A 17,236-nucleotide genomic window follows, 5' to 3' on the forward strand; every position below is an offset into this window, starting at 1 on the left:
ACAACATAAATGGGCCTTACTGGCTGTATGGCCTGTGTGTCCCACAACTGAGCAGGTTCTGTCCCACAGTAATGCTGTTTGATGACCTTCACCTGTGGCCAGGAGCCCTTCCCCAGGGTTGGTCAGGCCAGGTAGTGGGGTGCCCAGATCATACAGCTCACAACTCTTTAGCAGGTCTTGGTGCTGAAGGCACCCACTTTATGTTGAGCATGCCTGGGGACCTCGTCTCAGTCCTTTAGATTAGGTGTTGTGTTAGAGCTGAGGCCAGGACCTGCAGGGAGGACAAACCCGGAACAAGGCCGTGACCCTGGCAGCCTGGACAGCAATGTGGGCACACAGGCCTCAGGACATGGATTCCAGGACCTACGGTTGACATTACACTGGCAGCAGGAGAAACCAACCCCAGGAACGCCGAGTTAGGTCCTCATAGGAATGTGGGAAGGAGCCCAGGACATGCCTTTGTGAAGAGTCCTGTGGTGCTGTCCTAGAGCTCAGAAACCCCTTAATACCCACTCAGGGCAGAGAGGAAAGGACAAGGTCAGGAAGCCAGGTGTGGGGCAGCGGGTCTGGAGCACAGCCGAAGGGCAGCCCTTCTGGCAGCCAGGAGAATAAGTGCAGTGGGGCAAACATTTATTGCTCCTTTAGGTACCCTCAGGTATGACATGGCTACGTCTCCCAATGGCTGGTCCACGCATCACCAACAGGGCAGCCCCATGCCAATACGACCTGAGCATTGGAACTCCCTTGAAGCTAGCCACATATGGCAATGGACACCAGGCCCTCGGTGACACATGCAGCAGGTCTATGGCTCTTAGCCTATGCATGGCCTCCTTTATGACCCCTTTGACCCCAGCTCCAACAAGGGCCTGACAGGTCACCGGAAGCATGGACCGACCCTGCTGCACTCATCTCCATGGGATGATGTCTAACCGCAGGTGTGCTCACACAGGTGTGCTCACACACGGCCTGTGCAGCACAGGATTATGGAGTCACCTCGTTTGATCCAAGGCCAGGCTGGTCCCTCAGTCAGCCTCAGGGAAGTACAGGGAGACGAGGGTAGGGCCAGGCTTTCTGATTAACTAGCTCAACCACAGCTTCTGGCTAAGCTCTGGACCACCAGGGCTGGAGCCTTGCACCAGGGAAGACGGGACAGTCCACGCTCCTGCAGGTCAGACCAGGCTTCAGGCAGTGCCCAGAGCTTCGGCCGCCCTTAACTTGTACCATTTGGTCTCAAAACCCAGGCAAGTCTATGGAGAGGAAACGTCATGTTTACAACAGAAAGCCAGGGCAGAGTCAGCGCTGGGCAGTGAGGAGGCTCCTCTCTGGAGACAGGAATTCCTCCGACTGAGCAGGGCCAGCCTACTCCCGCCCTCACCCCCCCCCAGGAGGCTCTCTTTCTAAACACAAGTCCCACAGCAGTGGCTGACCATATAAGGCAGTCTCCGGCCTCCCTGCTTGCCTGTGGCACTCATTTGGAGGCCCACTAGCCTGGGGTCTTGGTGGCAAAAGTCAGGTAGCCAGTGTGGCCCACAGTCTCCTTCATGGGTGTGCCACTTCGGAAGGGGCTAGCATCAGAGCCCATGTTGACCTCTAAGTCGTTGGCCCCCAGGTCAGGCAAGGGCAGACTGACAGTGCGCACATTGTAGACCTGTGGCAGGACCTCCAGGGTGCTGAGCTCTGTGAAGCCATGGGCTGCCAGTGCCTGGCATGTGCGCTGCACCTGCTCAATGCACGGAGAGAAGGAGCAGAAGCGCCCACCTGCGGGAGCAAGACATGGGTCAGAGGGTAGTGCCGTGGTACCCGCAGCCCACCCTGGATCTGAGGCTGCCTCAAGACTGACTGCAGACTGTAAGCCCTCAGGCCGAGTCGCAAGGCAAGGGCCTTGGAAGCTATCCACCTTTGGGCAGAAGACAAGGTCAGCAGCCAGGCCCCGAACCAGGATGCCCAGGTCTCCTGCCACTGGGCATCCCCATCCTGCCTCATAGGAGGCTGTGTAGGGCTGGGGGTCAGGGCTGTCAGAGCCAGTCCCGAGAATAGCTCTAACAACAGGGCAACATGGGGCGGTGTGTGGGCTGCTGCTGTCACAGAAAATTAGAGGCTGTCGCTGGCTCTTGGGAACAGGAGGAGCCTACAGCGAGCACGATTGGAGCTCCTCCCTGCTGCCTCCCACGGGGCAGCCCACAGGCTTTACTCAGCCTGCCCAGGGACTGTGAAGTGCCCTCTCCCTATCCTGGCAGCGCTCAAGAGCAAGTCATGGCAGAGATGGAGTGTGTACGCATGTCCCTAGGCCTGGTACCCACAGTGTCCCTGACACAGGACATCTGCAGGGATGAGACAGGAGGCCTGATGCCAGGAGCGAGTCCGCCGTCACTAAACAGCAGATCACAGGATACATTCCTTGTCAGAGGCCATCAGAGATAGGGTGTCACAAGATAACAAACTTACCAAAAAACACCTAAGGACCCAGAGCAAGAAGATCTGGGGAAAGAAGCCAGAGAGGCAGACACGGGTCATGGGACAAGACCAAAAAGAAGGCAGAGGTGCCCCTGACTGCTTTGTAAGGAGCCTCACTTGTATGGTGTGGACTTCACCAAGGCTGGACTGAACAATGACCCTGAATCAGGGACCTTTGAGGTGTAGATCTCCAGGTTTCCCCTCTGGTCACCTCAGCAGACAGTGGGGCACAGAGGTCTGGGCAGGACCTGAGGCAGCAGGAGAGCCTCCCCCGCCCTCTGTACAGAGCTGGGCGGAGAGCAGCCCTGGTTGCCAAGCCTGCTTCTTCTCCAGAAAAGGCGAGCTCCCTGGGACTGAGCAGCAGCCTCCTGGCTCGCGGCCGACCTTCTTTCTCCAGGCTTTCCCACTGCCCCGCCTCTGCACTCAGCATCTTCCCTAAAAGGGTCCAGCTGTCTGGCTCTGCAGCATGGGTGTTGGGAGGCTGTAGAAAACGGCTAGAGGTAGGGGACTGCCTATGACCTCCATCTTGGATCCTGGCCTGTTCCATCATGCAAATCCTGCCTGCACTTGGACGGAGCTGTCAGGGCCCCAGGGCCCCAGTGAGTTCCCATCTTGGCTGGAGAATGAGACCCATCTCTCTAACCCTGGTCTCCAGCCAGCCTGAGCCAGTCCTCACTGTGGTGATCTGGCCATTACTATGGTGTGGCCCTCAGGTACCCATGTCTTCCTGGGTTCCAGATGACCCAGAAGCTCAGTCCCCCACCCGTACCAACACCACTGACGCACCTTCAACCTTGAGGGCATCCCAGGCATGGCCCACAGCTTCCCAGGGTGATGGGATATCCAAGAAGACAGCGTCAGCCACATGGACCACACCGAAGCCACTGCGGCATACATCCTGGGTGTGCACGGTCACCCACTGGCTCACCCGATGCTCCTGGAACTCCTCCCGGGCCTTGTCTGCCCGCTGCTGGTGGAACTCTACTGTGTGTAGGTGGCCAGTGGGGGCGATGCTGCGGATGATTGCATGGGATACAGAACCACTGCCCGTGCCTGGCAGGAGAAATGAGAAGCATTGAGGGGTCCCTTGAGGACCACACCCACCCATCAATGGTTCTCCTCTCCGGGAGGAAGGGGTTCATAACAGGCATGAGAGCAGGGATGGTATCACATCATGAGCTACATGCCTGCTCTTGGCAGCCTCAGTCTTGGGTTTGGGGTGCTGGGGCTGGAGCTGATGGGCTGTGTGGTACTGACACAGGGAAGGACGGGGCAGTCCTACACACAGAACAAAGGTGAAGCACAGATTCAGTGGGGCCTACATTGAGTCTAGGCAGAACTAAAGCTGGGCCTGCACTATCCCAGGCCCTAATCCCTTCCACACTACAGTTAACCCATGGGTCTGGCCTCAGCTGCCTGTCTCATTGAGCCCTATGAGCTCCTTGACTCAATCCTGCCCACGACACCAGCCCTGCTAAATCTATCCCCATGATATAAAGCCAACCTGCACCACCCTTCCCCGAATGTCATCAGTCTGTCAAAAACCAGACTTTCCAATCAGTGGTGGTTGCCACCTTTAATCCCAGCATTTGGGAGGCAAAGGCAGGCAGATATCTAAGTTTGAGGTCAGCCTGGTCTACAGAATGAGTTCCAGGACAGCCAGGGCTACACAAAGAAACCCTGACTTGAAAAACAAAAGCAAAACGAAAAAGCAGACCTCAGCTCTTCCTTAGAGGCAGGGCTACCCTTTACCTGACTTCACATACTCCAGGCTAGCTCTCTCTCCACTCATCCCTATAGCTGCCCCTTCCACAGCTCCAGGTACCCATGCTATGCTAGTCTCTCTCTCAGGCCTTCCTCCCTCAGGTGGCCACTTCCTGCAATGTGCCTCACTGTAGAAGTGCTCTTTCAACTCCCTCTCTCCAAAACAACAACAACAACAAAAACCCAAAGAGCAAATATGGACCCATCACTCGCTCCTACTTCAGGGACCAGACTGTGCAGTCACCCATCCGCACAGCCAGCCCGCCTCCAGTCCACCAATAATTCCTTCCTCCCACTCTGAGCCTCGTCCGCCAGGTCCCTCCCTCTCTGCTCGGCAGGCAGCCCCTGTTCTTCACTGCTGTCACTCAGACCCTTGACCCTGCAGTGGCAGGGCTTGACTCCTGCCAGCGCTCCGCAGGTGCCCCACTCAGCTCTCCTGTGCCCTCATGTCCTGATCCAGCCGCACTGCTCTCCTCACCAGTCCACCCAGATGTCGAGTGTCTACCTTGGGGTATCAGCGCTTTTCTTTGGCTTTTGGTAGTAGTCATTATCTCTACCTCAAAGGTCACCTTCTTGGATCTCTAGGATCCCCCTGAGTTTGGGGATCCCTCTAAGTCATCTTCAAACAAGCTTCCCACAAGCACTGACTGGTCAGCCTGTCATGTCTTTTGAAGGGCAGGGAAGGGACCTGGTACCACAGGGGAGCACAGGGGTGTGTGAAACAGGGCGAAGGCCTGAGAGAGGATAGTGGATAGCACAGCTCCTAATGCAAGGTACAAAAGGAGAGCTGTTAGAACAGACTTGCTATCCGCTCTCTTGCTTCAGAGGAAGAGGACAATGGAAAGCCCCAGAAAGCCAGCAACAGGGAGAATAGGACCTCCTGTGACTCCAAACCTTAGCTTCTTAGCACACAAGAAATATATACCACCAGGGCTGGAGACGTGGCTCAGTGGTTAATAGCACTGACCGCTTTTTTGAAGGTCCAGAGTTCAAATCCCAGCTACCACATGGCGGTTTACAACCATCAGAAATGAGATCTGACGGCCTCTTCTGGGGTGTCTGAAGACAGTGACAGTATACTCACATATAATAAATAAATAAATCTTAAAAAGAAAAAAAGAAACACACCACCAGGGATCTAGCCACATCTGATCCTGGAGGTCCTAGCAAAATAGGTGCATGCCTAGATTGCTGACCCAGTGGCCACAGTACCTAAGGGCGGGTATGTGAGAGACACTTATAGTCACCCCCTGGCCTTGTATCAGTGAGAGTGCTAATCTTGGATGGAACTAGGGGAGGGCCTGGCTGTGAGTAAGCATGGGACAGAATTCTCTCTACAATGAGCTCTGGAGTAACCAGCCTCCCTCCAGGGAGCTGGCCTGGAGATAATCTCTGATCCTCCTAGGGCACACCTCCTCCTCTTTCTTTTCCAACCCAGGTTAGCCCCCATTCGCTGCCATTTCAACCGACTGCAGTTAGTACTGTTTCTGTCTTCCCTCCCTGCAGGCACACCCTCCCTGGCATGTGGAGTTGCTAGGATAAAAACCACAGAGTTCAGCACACAACTGCAGGAAGGGTTGGCAGCAAACTGTCTTAACTGTGGGTCTGACTCCTGCTGTGGATATGTGCCCAGCCCTGAAGACACCAGAGGAGCTCACCTGATTCACAGACCACAGAGCCGGGCCGCAGCTCCAGCATCATGGTGAGTAAGGCGATGTCGGTGGAGTAGAGGATCTGTGTGCGGTGGGGCAGGTTCACTGTCCAGAGCTCAGGAGTTGGGTGCAGCACATACACCCAGCCGCCTCGGCTGCAAATCACCTTGGAGCCAAATGGGCGGCCAATGAGGTCCACTGAGTGCCGCAGGACACCGTGCCGGGTCTGAGTCTGTGCTCCACGCTGTACACGCACTGCCACCATCGAGCCATGGCCCAGTGACAGGATGGCTGTGTCGCCTTCCTTGATCAGCTCCTCGTATGCCACGAAACTCATGATGTTAACGTTTGTCAAGTGTCAGGGACCTGGAGAAGTGGTGTGCGGGCTTGAGGTCAGAGGACCAGGAGGCAGGATGGCCTGGATAGAGAGGTCTGTGGGGGCTGGGTTCTGAGCAGGGTTAGCTGACTTGCTTAGGCAACCTAACAGAGCTGCACTCTATAGCCTAACGCATGAAGCCCTTCTGGAGGGCTCTGTTCTCGGAGGACACAAGAGAGTGCGCAGTGGCAGAAGCCCAAGGATTCCCACACAGGAAGGGCCAGAATATAGTCTTTTCTCCATTCCCCAGTGTGAAGGCGACAGCCTCTGACAGGCGTGCACCAGCAGGAGAGAGAAGCCACCTCCGAGGCCGGATTCCCGTAACCCCTTGCCCAGAGTCTCCACGGAGGGCTCCCGACGGCAGGGAAGGCTGGCTTCCCGCCGAACAGCGCAGGACCTGCCAGCAAGCCCGGAGCGCCGCTCCTAGCTCGGAAACTTACTCAGCCTAAGCCGGCTCTCGGCCCCACACGTGGCTCAGCTGCGGCCGCCGTACTTCCGGTGCTCTTTGATGACGTCAAGCCAGCGCAGGGGTTGCTGGGAGTCGCCGCGCTGTCCTTTGCGCGCTCCTAAAGGACGTTTCCTGGCTGTCGTCTCCGCGGCTGTTTTCTTCTGTGCATACTTGCGCGTTGCCTAAGAGATCCGAGCACTGTGCAAAATAAAAGTGCCCTGCTCGCCAGCGGCTTCTCTTTCTAGGGTTGCCCAGTGCATGCAGTTTCTGCCCGCGGCAGAATACGCCTGACCCTAAAGCGCACTTTGACAGCTATGCAACCCCAGGGCCTCCCTACTATAGCCCACCAGGATATTTTGTTATTGCAAACAGCTCTGAAACACCCTGTCTGGGCTCCAAGATAAATGCCAGAAAGTGGAACCGCAGGGCAAAGGAATGGGGGTCGGCTCAAAGACTTTAGCTAGGGGGACAAGGAAAGGAGTAGGGTTAGTCTGAAGTATTCTGCAAAGTGGCCTAGGCCAGGTCCTGCCTGAGGGGCTTCCTTGGGTGTGTGCAGTGGAGAAGGAAATAGGGATGGGGTAGAGAGTGTGGACAGTCTTCCTGCAGGCCTCTCTGCTCGTAGAACTGGAGGGAATGAGACTTAAGCTATCTAGAACCTGTGGCAGTGACCAACTTCAGGCTACACTCTCCAGAGAGGAGGCTATTGCAGCCTACCTTGTCTAGAATCCGGCTGGCCTATAGGGATCCTCTGAGGCCAGACCAGGTTAACCTGTAATGTCCTTGCCCTAGAAACTCAGGTGCCTGACTTCAGACCTCTTTAGATTTCTGCCCTGGCTGACCTTAATATGACCTTAATATGTCCCTGGGAGGACAGGCAATGAGGGGCTTTTTTGGTCGCCCATGCTGTGAAGCTGCACTTTCAGCTGAGACATATCCATGGCTCCACCACCCCTGTTTAACAGGGTACTTCATTCCCCTGGTGGTACACAGCCCAGCACACATCCTAATTGCTCCTCCGGAGAGTTAAGACTTTCCACTTCTCCTGGGAGGTTCCTCTTCCCCAGCTTCTCGGTGGCATGGAGACCAGGCCTGACTACATCCCCACCCAACCTATGAACTCAACGGGGGTTTCCCTTGGTTCCAGTTACCCACTGCTGGCTTCCCAGTCCTTCCTGTGTAACTTCTCCAGTCTACCTTCTCAGAGCTAGCTGTCTCTCATGCCTACCTCCGCCTGGAGTCTTCAAGCAGAATCAGCTTCCTTAAGACCCTAGCTGGTCGCCAGGCAGTGGTGGCGCATGCCTTTAATCCCAGCACTTGGGAGGCAGAGGCAGGCAGATTTCTGAGTTCGAGGCCAGCCTGGTCTACAGAGTGAGTTCCAGGACAGCCAGGGCTACACAAAGAAACCCTGTCTGGGGGTGGGGGGGGGAAGACCCTAGCTGGTAAGGTGGTGGTGGGGAGATTTCCCAGTTTATACACTGAGTTCTCCTAGTAAGAAGAAATACTGCATGCGGCCAGCTGACTCTCATGTCATTGAACCCTCCCCCCTACACTTTACAGATGGGAAACAGAAGGTTAATTTGTGTAACATGATACAGACAGCATGGTTCAAGCAGGACTGAATTTTGTTTTTGAGGCAGCCTTCCTACATAGCCTTGGCTGGTCTGGGACTCACTATGTAGATCATGCTAGTCTCAGACTCAAGAGATCTGCCTGCTTCTGCCTCCCAAATACTGGACTTAAAGGTGTGCTCCACCCCCACCTGAGGGATTACAGTCCAAAGCCTAGTTTCGGAGAACCAACAGCACACTTGAGCTAGAACAGAGGCAGCCCCAGAGGAAAAGCAGCTGAAGATGCCTTTGGGGAAGGCTGTTCCAAAGGCATCTTCAGGGCCTCTGGAGCCTGGCTGGGCCTGGGTTGTCAAGAGCCTCCTGCTGCGCTGACCCCTGCCAACTCCCCCTTTGTGTTCCAAGAGCAAGGGAGCAGAGAGGGAGATGCACCCTGGGCCAGGACCGTGGGTGGCCTCTGTGGAACCCGGAACCCCCGGGCCGGCCTGTCTCTCCACTTGCCCTGCTGGACTGGACCATGCTCTATGAATAAAAACCTTAGGACTCCTTTGAGGCCCCTTCCGTCTTTGTGGTTAATGTATAACTTGTGTGTGATTTTGAAGGAAGCGGGACCATAAATCTGGGGGGTGATGTCATCCAGCTTCTCACACAGAAGCTGCCACACCAGCTACTGAGTCCAACGGACAGCAGTGGGTCCCCAGTCAGGGACACAGCTGGCTTAGAAGACCCTCACCGTGCTTCCTTGCTCTGAAGGCTATCAGGACTTCCAAGCAACACCCCAGTGGGGGCTTCACATTGAGATTGTGATCTGAAGGCTATGAAGGCCCCTTCTCCTCCCTACCCTGCTGTCACCTCCACTATAGCTGTCATATACTCTATGAATCTGCACAATGTCCCAAGGGTAGTCACCCTAGGACTATTGGGGGGCATATCTGCACTTCTGAGCCAGTGCTCCTTCGTGTATCTGCAGTAGAATGGGACAGGGGTCAAAGGTCACGGGAACCTGTGCCCGTGCTGGGTGTGGTTTAATGCTGGGATAGGAGATGGAAAGGGGTAAGGAACGAGAGAAGGCTAAGAAGCTGGAGACAAAGAGGAAGCCCTGAGCCCCCCACCCCCACCTCCAGCCTAGATAACTTTGCTTCCTATTTCTACAAACAGAAACTTGAGCACTTGGGGCTCAAGCAGAACCAGCTTTCCTGAAAGGGGTAGGGACTGGGGAGGCAGCTGCAGACATTTCTGAGGCGGGGAGAGGCTGCAGGGAGCACAGAATCCAGGCTGACGCCACAGCTGCCATCTAGCCAGAGCCCAGAGCTCTCGGAGCCCAGGCTGGCCTTCAATTCCTAATCTTCCTGCCCCCACCTTTTTTTTTTTTTTTACTTTTTGAGACAGGATCTCTCTATGTAACCCTGACTGCCCCAGAATTCACTATGTAGACTAGGTTGTACTTAAGACACAGATAGACACCCATCTGCCTCATTTTCCTGACTGCTGCAATACCTCCTTATGCGAGGTTGTTTTATTGGCTTAGAAAATGGCGGCTTGACTCGGGCATCATGCCTCAGTCCTATAATGTCAGAATTTGGGGTGCTGAGACAGGAAGAGCCTGGTCTACGGGAGCTCGTCTCAACACAGTAGTTTGAAGATGGCCAAGGTGAGCGAGGAGAGACAGGAATAGGCTCTGCAGCAGTGCTGGGGACAGAACAGTGGTGACCTTTCATTCACACCCAGGCAGAGACAGGCAGGCTTTCTGCCCCGAGTTCTTCACTCCAGAGCCTTCTACCCAGACACCTTCACATTCTCTCTCAGCCTGGAATTCCTGTCATACTTCCCACAGTTTGCTCAGGGCAGCCTGCCTCCACAGAAAGGCAGGGTCCCTATGCCTCTCCTGTACTTCCTTCTGTGTTCTTTGCAGCCAACATCTCCCTGTGGGTGTGGCTGGAGGTCCTGGTGGAGCCCCACCCCCCCCAAAGGCATCTCCAGCTTCTTTTCCTCTTAGGCTCAAGTGTGCTATCAGGTCTCTGAAGCTAGGCTTTGAACTGCAGTCCCACAGGGCAGGGTGCACCTCGCCTTTAAGACCAGAATTGGGTAAGTAGAGGCAGGCAGATCTCTGAGACCCGCTGGGTCTACATCGTGAGTTCCAAGGCTATAGAGACAGACTGCCAAAGACTGAAGATATTCTGACAAACATACATAGATGAAGGGTTCGCTCATTCTTGCTTTATTAGCCCAGAAGCGAGTGAGGGTATGTGAGTGGAGATTAAACATGAAAGCATGATATTTTGAGTCAGGGTTTCTCTGTGGAACAGAGCCCTGGCTGTCCCAGACTCTTTGTAGACCAGGCTGGCCTCAAACTCACAGAGATCGCCTGCCTCTGCCTCCTGAGTGCGGGGATTGGAGGGGCGTGGCCACCACGCAGGGCCTCTCCTCTACTTTGTATCTGTAGAGGAGGGTGGGTATCAGCTGCACCGTCTACCTACCACTCAGCACACCTTTATACCCAAGGCCATCCCCTAATGAGCATTAGGTCGAATCCGAACTTGTTCCCTCTACACACTTCCTCTTCTGTTTGTGGAGAAGGGACACCGTCCTTCTATAGGTTGGATTCCTAGAAGTGGGAATGCTAGGTCATGGAGCAATTTTAAAAATTTTAATAAATAGTGCCAAATTACTTTCCAGAAAAAGATGAAGCTGCTGGCAGCTGCAGGCAGGGTGCGAACGCCTGTTTTCACACATTCCAGTTCACAGCCGGCACTGGCTGTGGTCAAATTCCAGGTTTCCCATACCTGCGTGTGTGGGGCACGGGGAGACTGTCTCAATGTGTTGGATCTGATTAATGAGCTTATTTTTGACTGGTGCTTCCTCCACCCCCAGTTTGCCTGCCCATGGTGGGTAGGTCTTTGTGGGTAGGGTGGTAGAAACCAGTCCCCAGAGAAAAGGGTCAGGGGATGGGGATTTGGAGATTCAAAAAGTCTCTAGGAGCTAAGTGTCTTGAATCTTTCAGGGTCTGGGTCCAAGGGTCTTGGCTCGGTTCCTTAGAACCCGCCCAAGGTCAGAACACCCTGGGTGCTTCCGGGCGGGACCGCTGCCAGACTGCGCTTCTGGTGTTGCACCAAGAACACCCAGGAGATGCCCGCAGGCACCTTGAGGAAGGTCAGCGGCTCGGTGCCGTTTTGTACGCCTGGATGCAGTGGATGGATGCCGTACCCGGACTCTCCTCGCCATGACCCCCTCTACACCGCCGCCGACCAGACGAGGCAGGAGGCAGGAGGCAGGGAAGGCGGGAGTCTCAAGTGCCAACTGGCTTCCCAGACTCAGTTTCCTGCCCCGAGGCAGCGTGTGAAGCAGGTCTAGGGTATCTATGGCCCTGGGGTTTTGTATTCCGGATCCTGCGCGAGCACCTCAGGGGTGGCCCAACTGTGCAGCGGGGTCGAGACTTGGGGACAGCTGGGGTGGGCCGCTGGGGGTGTCGAGGGCTGCTGCCTAGGACAAAGCGGCGGCACCACCCCAAAGCGCGGACCAATGGAATGAATGGGCTATAAATAGCCGCCAATGGGAAGCCGGCGACGCGCCCCTTAAGAGCTCAGGGAGCAGCGGGCGGCCGCCGTTCTTCTGCGCTGCGCCTGGAGCTGCAAGCACAGACACTCTCCGTCCGGCATCCCGGTGAGCGGGTCCAAGGGTCGGGGGTAGCCCTGCGGGGCGCTACGCGGTGGGGTGTGGGATCGGGGCATCACTCGCAGCCTAGCTGCCGGAAGCGCGCATTGGACCCGCCGGGGAACTTGGGATGCGCGGGACTCAGTTGATGCAGACCCCGCTGACCTTGGTGGCGTCCTGGGAAAGCCTCGGGGGTCCCAACTGGTTTGTAGGTCCCTGGAGGTCGGCGTGTAAAGCTCCTCTGACCCCGCTCTTTCCCGCAGCCCGCTGCCGCCGCCATGCCCTTCTCCAACAGTCATAACACGCAGAAGCTGCGCTTCCCGGCCGAGGATGAGTTCCCTGATCTGAGCAGCCACAACAACTATATGGCCAAGGTGCTGACCCCCGAGCTGTACGCCGAGCTCCGTGCCAAGTGCACGCCGAGCGGCTTTACGTTGGACGACGCCATTCAGACTGGCGTAGACAATCCGGGTATGCACATCCCTGTAGCCTCAGGCTTCCGCCTCCCCAAGAAGCCCCCCCCCCCCCACCACTGCTCTTCCCTGAGACTTCGGTGGCCTGGGGTGCCCTGGTCCCTTCTCGCTTAGCCCTAAGGGCCTCGGCTTGCTCCTGCCTGGCGGTGACGTCACTTGTCGCCGCGCCCCTCCTCCAGGCCACCCGTACATCCTGACCGTGGGTGCCGTGGCGGGCGACGAGGAGAGTTACGAAGTATTCAAGGACCTTTTCGACCCCATTATTGAGGACCGGCACGGCGGCTACCAGCCCAGTGATGAGCACAAGACCGACCTCAACCCAGATAACCTGCAGGTGCGGGCCGTCCGGGTCCGGGCGTGCTGGGGAGAGGGGTCTCGGCGCTCACTCGGGCCACCCCCTTGTATCCTCAGGGCGGCGATGACCTGGATCCCAACTACGTGCTGAGCTCGCGGGTGCGCACAGGCCGCAGCATCCGCGGCTTCTGTCTCCCCCCACACTGCAGCCGCGGGGAGCGCCGCGCCATCGAGAAGCTGGCGGTAGAAGGTGGGGTCGGGTATCAGCCGCCTGAGCTGCTGCGCTCTTCCCGGCACGCGCGTTCCCCCGGGGGACTGAGGGTGGAAGACCCGCCTTCGCCGGCGGGGACACATTGTCTGGGGCCGGGCGGGGCGGGGGGGACCTTGCTCATCCGCCCACCGGATCCTTGAACTCTGCACTCCGCAGCCCTGTCCAGCCTAGATGGCGACCTGTCCGGCAGGTACTACGCGCTCAAGAGCATGACCGAGGCGGAGCAGCAGCAGCTCATTGACGACCACTTCCTCTTCGACAAGCCCGTGTCGCCTCTGCTGCTGGCCTCGGGCATGGCCCGCGACTGGCCCGATGCTCGCGGCATATGGTACGCGCCCTCTCTCCCTGTCGCCGGAAGGTGGGGCCGGGCCTGAATTCCTAGCTCGTGCGGTACCACCCTCTCCCGCGCAGGTGACCTTGGCTCTGCGGATGACTGAGGTCCCTGCGCTGCGGGAGGCCCAGTCTCCAGGGATTCAAGGGTGGTGACCAGTCTCTTTGGCGTCTGTTCTCCGCCCTCCTCCTGGGAGCCGGCGCTTCTTGTTTTCTCTCCTCCTTCTCACCCCCTTATTCCGCCGGGATTGTGCCAGGTGCCAGTGACGCAAAAGCCTCCGCACCCGTCCGGGCAGGGCTCCTACCCTGCAGGCTGCGCGGGCGGAGGCGTGCTTCCTCTGGTGGGCTGCTCTGGCTGCTCCAGACCCTTGCGGGCCACACAGCACAGGACTGGTGATTGAGGTGTGAGCTGCCCTCCTCCAGCGTTGCTGGGATTGGCGTCTTGGTGACAGCCCACACTCCAGCTCTTTTTGTTTGAGGTCACCCACCTATGGCGTCTTTCTGGGTGTGATCGAAGGCCATATTCTGGCAGGGACTTTGGCTTGACTGTACCCCTCCCCCCTCCAGGCACAATGACAATAAGACTTTCCTGGTGTGGATCAACGAGGAGGACCACCTGCGGGTCATCTCCATGCAGAAGGGGGGCAACATGAAGGAAGTGTTCACTCGATTCTGCACTGGCCTCACTCAGGTCAGGCCTGGGGCCTCACCCAGGGCCTGCTCACTAGGGGGTTGGTGCCGGGGAGGGGTCAAGGGCTGTCCACATCTCCCAGGGTGCTTAGGGCTTCCGGCCAGGCTTCCCCTCTTGAGTTTCCCTTCTTCACCTTCAGATCGAAACTCTCTTCAAGTCCAAGAACTACGAGTTCATGTGGAACCCTCACCTGGGCTACATCCTCACGTGCCCATCCAACCTGGGCACTGGACTCCGGGCAGGGGTGCACATCAAACTGCCCCACCTGGGCAAGCACGAAAAGTTCTCGGAGGTGCTCAAGCGGCTGCGGCTGCAGAAGCGAGGCACAGGTGAGGGGCGGCCGGCACAGGTGAGGGGCGGCAGCTATGGGTTTCCCCGGGCCACCGCCGACCTGCCTGTCTCCCTCCCAGGTGGTGTGGACACCGCTGCTGTCGGCGGAGTTTTCGATGTCTCCAACGCTGACCGCCTGGGCTTCTCGGAGGTGGAGCTGGTGCAGATGGTGGTGGACGGAGTGAAGCTACTCATTGAGATGGAGCAGCGGCTGGAACAGGGTCAGGCTATCGACGACCTCATGCCGGCCCAGAAGTGAAGCCTGGCCCGCACCACCACCACCAGGCTGCCGCTTCCTAACTTATTACCTGGGCAGTGCCCGCCACGCATTCTTGATGTTCCGCCACCTGGCAGCTGAGCCCTTAGCCTCGCTGTAGAGACTTCTGTCGCCCTGGGTAGAGTTTATTTTTTTGATGGCTAAGCTGTTGCTGACACAGAAATAAACTAGGGTTTGGCCTGCCCTATGTCTCTTGAGTGTCACTTCTCCTTTCCTAGGGATAGTTTGTGTGTGTGTGTGTCCGTCCGTCTGTCTGACCTGGCCGTCTGTGTCATCTCACCAAGCAGATGAAACATTAACCATACAAGATACAGGGCAGAGAGGGAGGGAGAGGCTGAGCCCAGCCTGAGCGGCTCAGGACAGTTGTGCTCATAGGGTGGAGCCAGCTGAAGGGAGTCAGAAACTTGACATCTTCCCCAGTTTCTTTCTGCTGGCAGCCTGAAGATCCTAAATTCTATCTCTGCACTTCCGCCCCACCCCCACCCCAGGCTCCAACTCCTCCAATTCCTAAATAATCCTCCCTACTTCTCCAGCTTCCCTGCTCAGGTTGAGGTGCCTCCTCCTGATCCTCCACCCAGCCCTCTAGCCCCATGCAGATGTCATCTCCTCTGCAGCTTCCTCTCTGGGGCCCCAGTGGTTAGGAGGAGACAGCCTTCTGCTTCCACTCCTAGAGTTTGTGCCACGTCATCTAGGAGACAGGACGGTAGTTAGAGGGGCTTTGCTGTGAGGGGTCCTGGTCACCGACAAGGCTTGGCTGCTTTCATGGTGGCTTATCCTGGTTGGGCCTCACGAAAAGATCTGGCCCACATTTGAAAGCTGAGAAAGGAAAAAACATCAACCAGGGAGGTGGGACTACCGTTCCCTGCCCCCACAGTGACTCTTCCAAGAAAGTCTTGTGCTGCCACCTGCTGGTCAGGCTTACCGCAGGCCTAATGGTCAAGCCAGACTTCATACCCAGACCCAGTAGACAGGAAGGCAGCATTGAGCTGCTGGGAGCTACAGACTGTCCTGGTATTTGCTTCAATGGCCAGACTCTAGCTACGGGCTCATCTAGGTGCTGTTCAGGCTGGGGAAATGCATGTTATCTGAATGTACCTCACTGGGTGAGCTGGGCACAGGACAGGGCAGGTTCCCTAGAAGCACAGAGGGGTCAGGGAATCTCTGCATCTCTCCTTAGTGTCCAGGGATAGCGCTCACTCCTGTCTTCAGTCTCCTCAGATGTTCTAACAAGTTTGCAGCTAGCACTTCTGTCCGAAAGACACTAAAGGGTGTGAGTGGGACCCTTTAGTGTATCTGTTTTCCCTCAGTTTTAAGGTCTTCCAGTCAGTGGGGCTTGGCCAGGCACACTGTAGACAGTCTGGTGGCAAAAAGCAGCCCTTCAGCGGGGCAGTGGTAGGCGGGGCATGCCTTCCTCATGCCTTTAGGAAGGCAGAGGCAAACAGAACTCTGAGCTCAAGGCCAGTCCGGTCTATAGAGCAAGTTCCAGGACAGACAGAACCTCAAAAGTCCTAGCTTGAAAAACTAGGGGGGAAAAGCCTTTCGAACCATCTCCACGAACAGTGAGTCTCTCTGATGGGACAATCCAGACTACCAGAGAGGGACAGGAGGTGCAGGGAGCGAAGGCAGAGCGCGGGGCCCCATAATGGGTGAGGGTTTCCTGTCTATCTTCCTATAACTGCCTCAGGCCTGTGAAGTTCATTCTTGAAATACCACCTTTCCTCCTGTTGCTTGAACCCAGAAGGTTCTCCTGCTGGCTGGCCCCTTCCTATCAGCAGGGTCAGGGACAGCTAACTGGATGTGGCTAGGGTAAGGCAGATGCCATCCCACTGGAAGTGGGTGCACCACTGTCCTCCTTCCCATCCAAATGCCAAGGACCCAGATAGCTGCAGCCTGACACCCCATTCATTCTACTTACGCAGGGTGCAGAGGGCGGGACCTGGCCTAGAAAGGTTTTTTTTTCCCCCCAGACAGTGAACCTCATGGACATCTTGGACCAGGTATGTATCCTGGCCTCTGTAGATTCAGAAACTCAGGACTCTACCCCAGCCTCTCCCAGACGGAAGAATCTCACTGCATGCCACTCTCCCGTGCTCAGTAGACCCACGGGACTCACAGAAGTCTGGACAGCCCTGCTCTTTCTCCAGATCTGAGATCCAAATGAGTGTTGAGCTTGGTTGTTTGTGGTGGCAATGGGTGCAGAGAGGAAGGTGCTGTGCTCATTGGGTGCAGGGATGGGTGCATATCCATACCTCTGGGACAGTCCGGCCACGCTACACCTGGGATCACCCTGATTTCTCGCCGGGAGCAGTCAGAGAAGGATTTCACCTTGGAGCCACCAACATTGGGGAGGTCCAGAGACAGAGGCGGGTGTTCTGCCCACCAAGACACCAACCCACCTTACTAACAAGAACTCCAGCCCTCACCCTGGTGCTGGTAGAATTTCTAGACGCTGACCCAGGAAGACCACTATCCTAAAGAAATAACAAGGGAATACACTGCTCAGAGAGAAGGAAAGAACTGGTCAGGACCGGTTACCTGAAAAAAAAAAAAAGAAAAAAACCTTGGCCAACCCCACCCCTCCTAGTTTGCGCAAGCAAACTTCACACTCAGTGCTATGAAGACAGGCTGAGAAAGCTGAGAAGCAGGCGCGGTTATAAAAC

General features: G+C 56.5%; 2 protein-coding genes across 2 annotated transcripts; one reads left to right on the forward strand and one right to left on the reverse strand.

The window, feature by feature from the left end:
• Positions 1 to 613: 613 nt before the first annotated feature.
• Positions 614 to 6,766, reverse strand: Trmt61a (tRNA methyltransferase 61A). Its single transcript, XM_052184967.1, has 4 exons — positions 6,687 to 6,766; positions 5,877 to 6,236; positions 3,241 to 3,507; positions 614 to 1,758 (listed from the first exon to the last, which is right to left on the reverse strand). Exons 2-4 carry the CDS (start codon positions 6,205 to 6,207, stop codon positions 1,484 to 1,486), a joined length of 873 nt encoding a protein of 290 aa, XP_052040927.1. The 5' UTR covers positions 6,208 to 6,236; positions 6,687 to 6,766; the 3' UTR covers positions 614 to 1,483.
• A 5,044-nt stretch (positions 6,767 to 11,810) lies between these two features.
• Ckb (creatine kinase B) lies at positions 11,811 to 14,763 on the forward strand. The gene is made up of 8 exons (XM_052184966.1): positions 11,811 to 11,919; positions 12,174 to 12,381; positions 12,563 to 12,717; positions 12,795 to 12,927; positions 13,105 to 13,276; positions 13,846 to 13,969; positions 14,109 to 14,298; positions 14,380 to 14,763. Exons 2-8 carry the CDS (start codon positions 12,189 to 12,191, stop codon positions 14,556 to 14,558), a joined length of 1,146 nt encoding a protein of 381 aa, XP_052040926.1. The 5' UTR covers positions 11,811 to 11,919; positions 12,174 to 12,188; the 3' UTR covers positions 14,559 to 14,763.
• Positions 14,764 to 17,236: the final 2,473 nt, after the last annotated feature.

The sequence above is a fragment of the Apodemus sylvaticus genome, chromosome 6 (assembly GCF_947179515.1).
Source record: "Apodemus sylvaticus chromosome 6, mApoSyl1.1, whole genome shotgun sequence".
Taxonomy (NCBI): Eukaryota; Metazoa; Chordata; class Mammalia; order Rodentia; family Muridae; genus Apodemus; species Apodemus sylvaticus.

Bases quoted from the DNA above. Each gene is read 5' to 3' on its own strand.
- Trmt61a (XM_052184967.1), bottom strand. From the start codon at position 6,207: ATGAGTTTCGTGGCATACGAGGAGCTGATCAAGGAAGGCGACACAGCC. The intron at 3,508-5,876 runs GTGAGCTCCTCT...TTCTCCTGCCAG, and splicing joins CTCTGTGGTCTGTGAATCAG to GCACGGGCAGTGGTTCTGTA. The intron at 1,759-3,240 runs GTGCGTCAGTGG...TTGCTCCCGCAG, and splicing joins GGATGCCCTCAAGGTTGAAG to GTGGGCGCTTCTGCTCCTTC.
- Ckb (XM_052184966.1), top strand. From the start codon at position 12,189: ATGCCCTTCTCCAACAGTCATAACACGCAGAAGCTGCGCTTCCCGGCC. The intron at 12,382-12,562 runs GTATGCACATCC...CCCCTCCTCCAG, and splicing joins GACTGGCGTAGACAATCCGG to GCCACCCGTACATCCTGACC. The intron at 13,277-13,845 runs GTACGCGCCCTC...TCCCCCCTCCAG, and splicing joins CCCGATGCTCGCGGCATATG to GCACAATGACAATAAGACTT.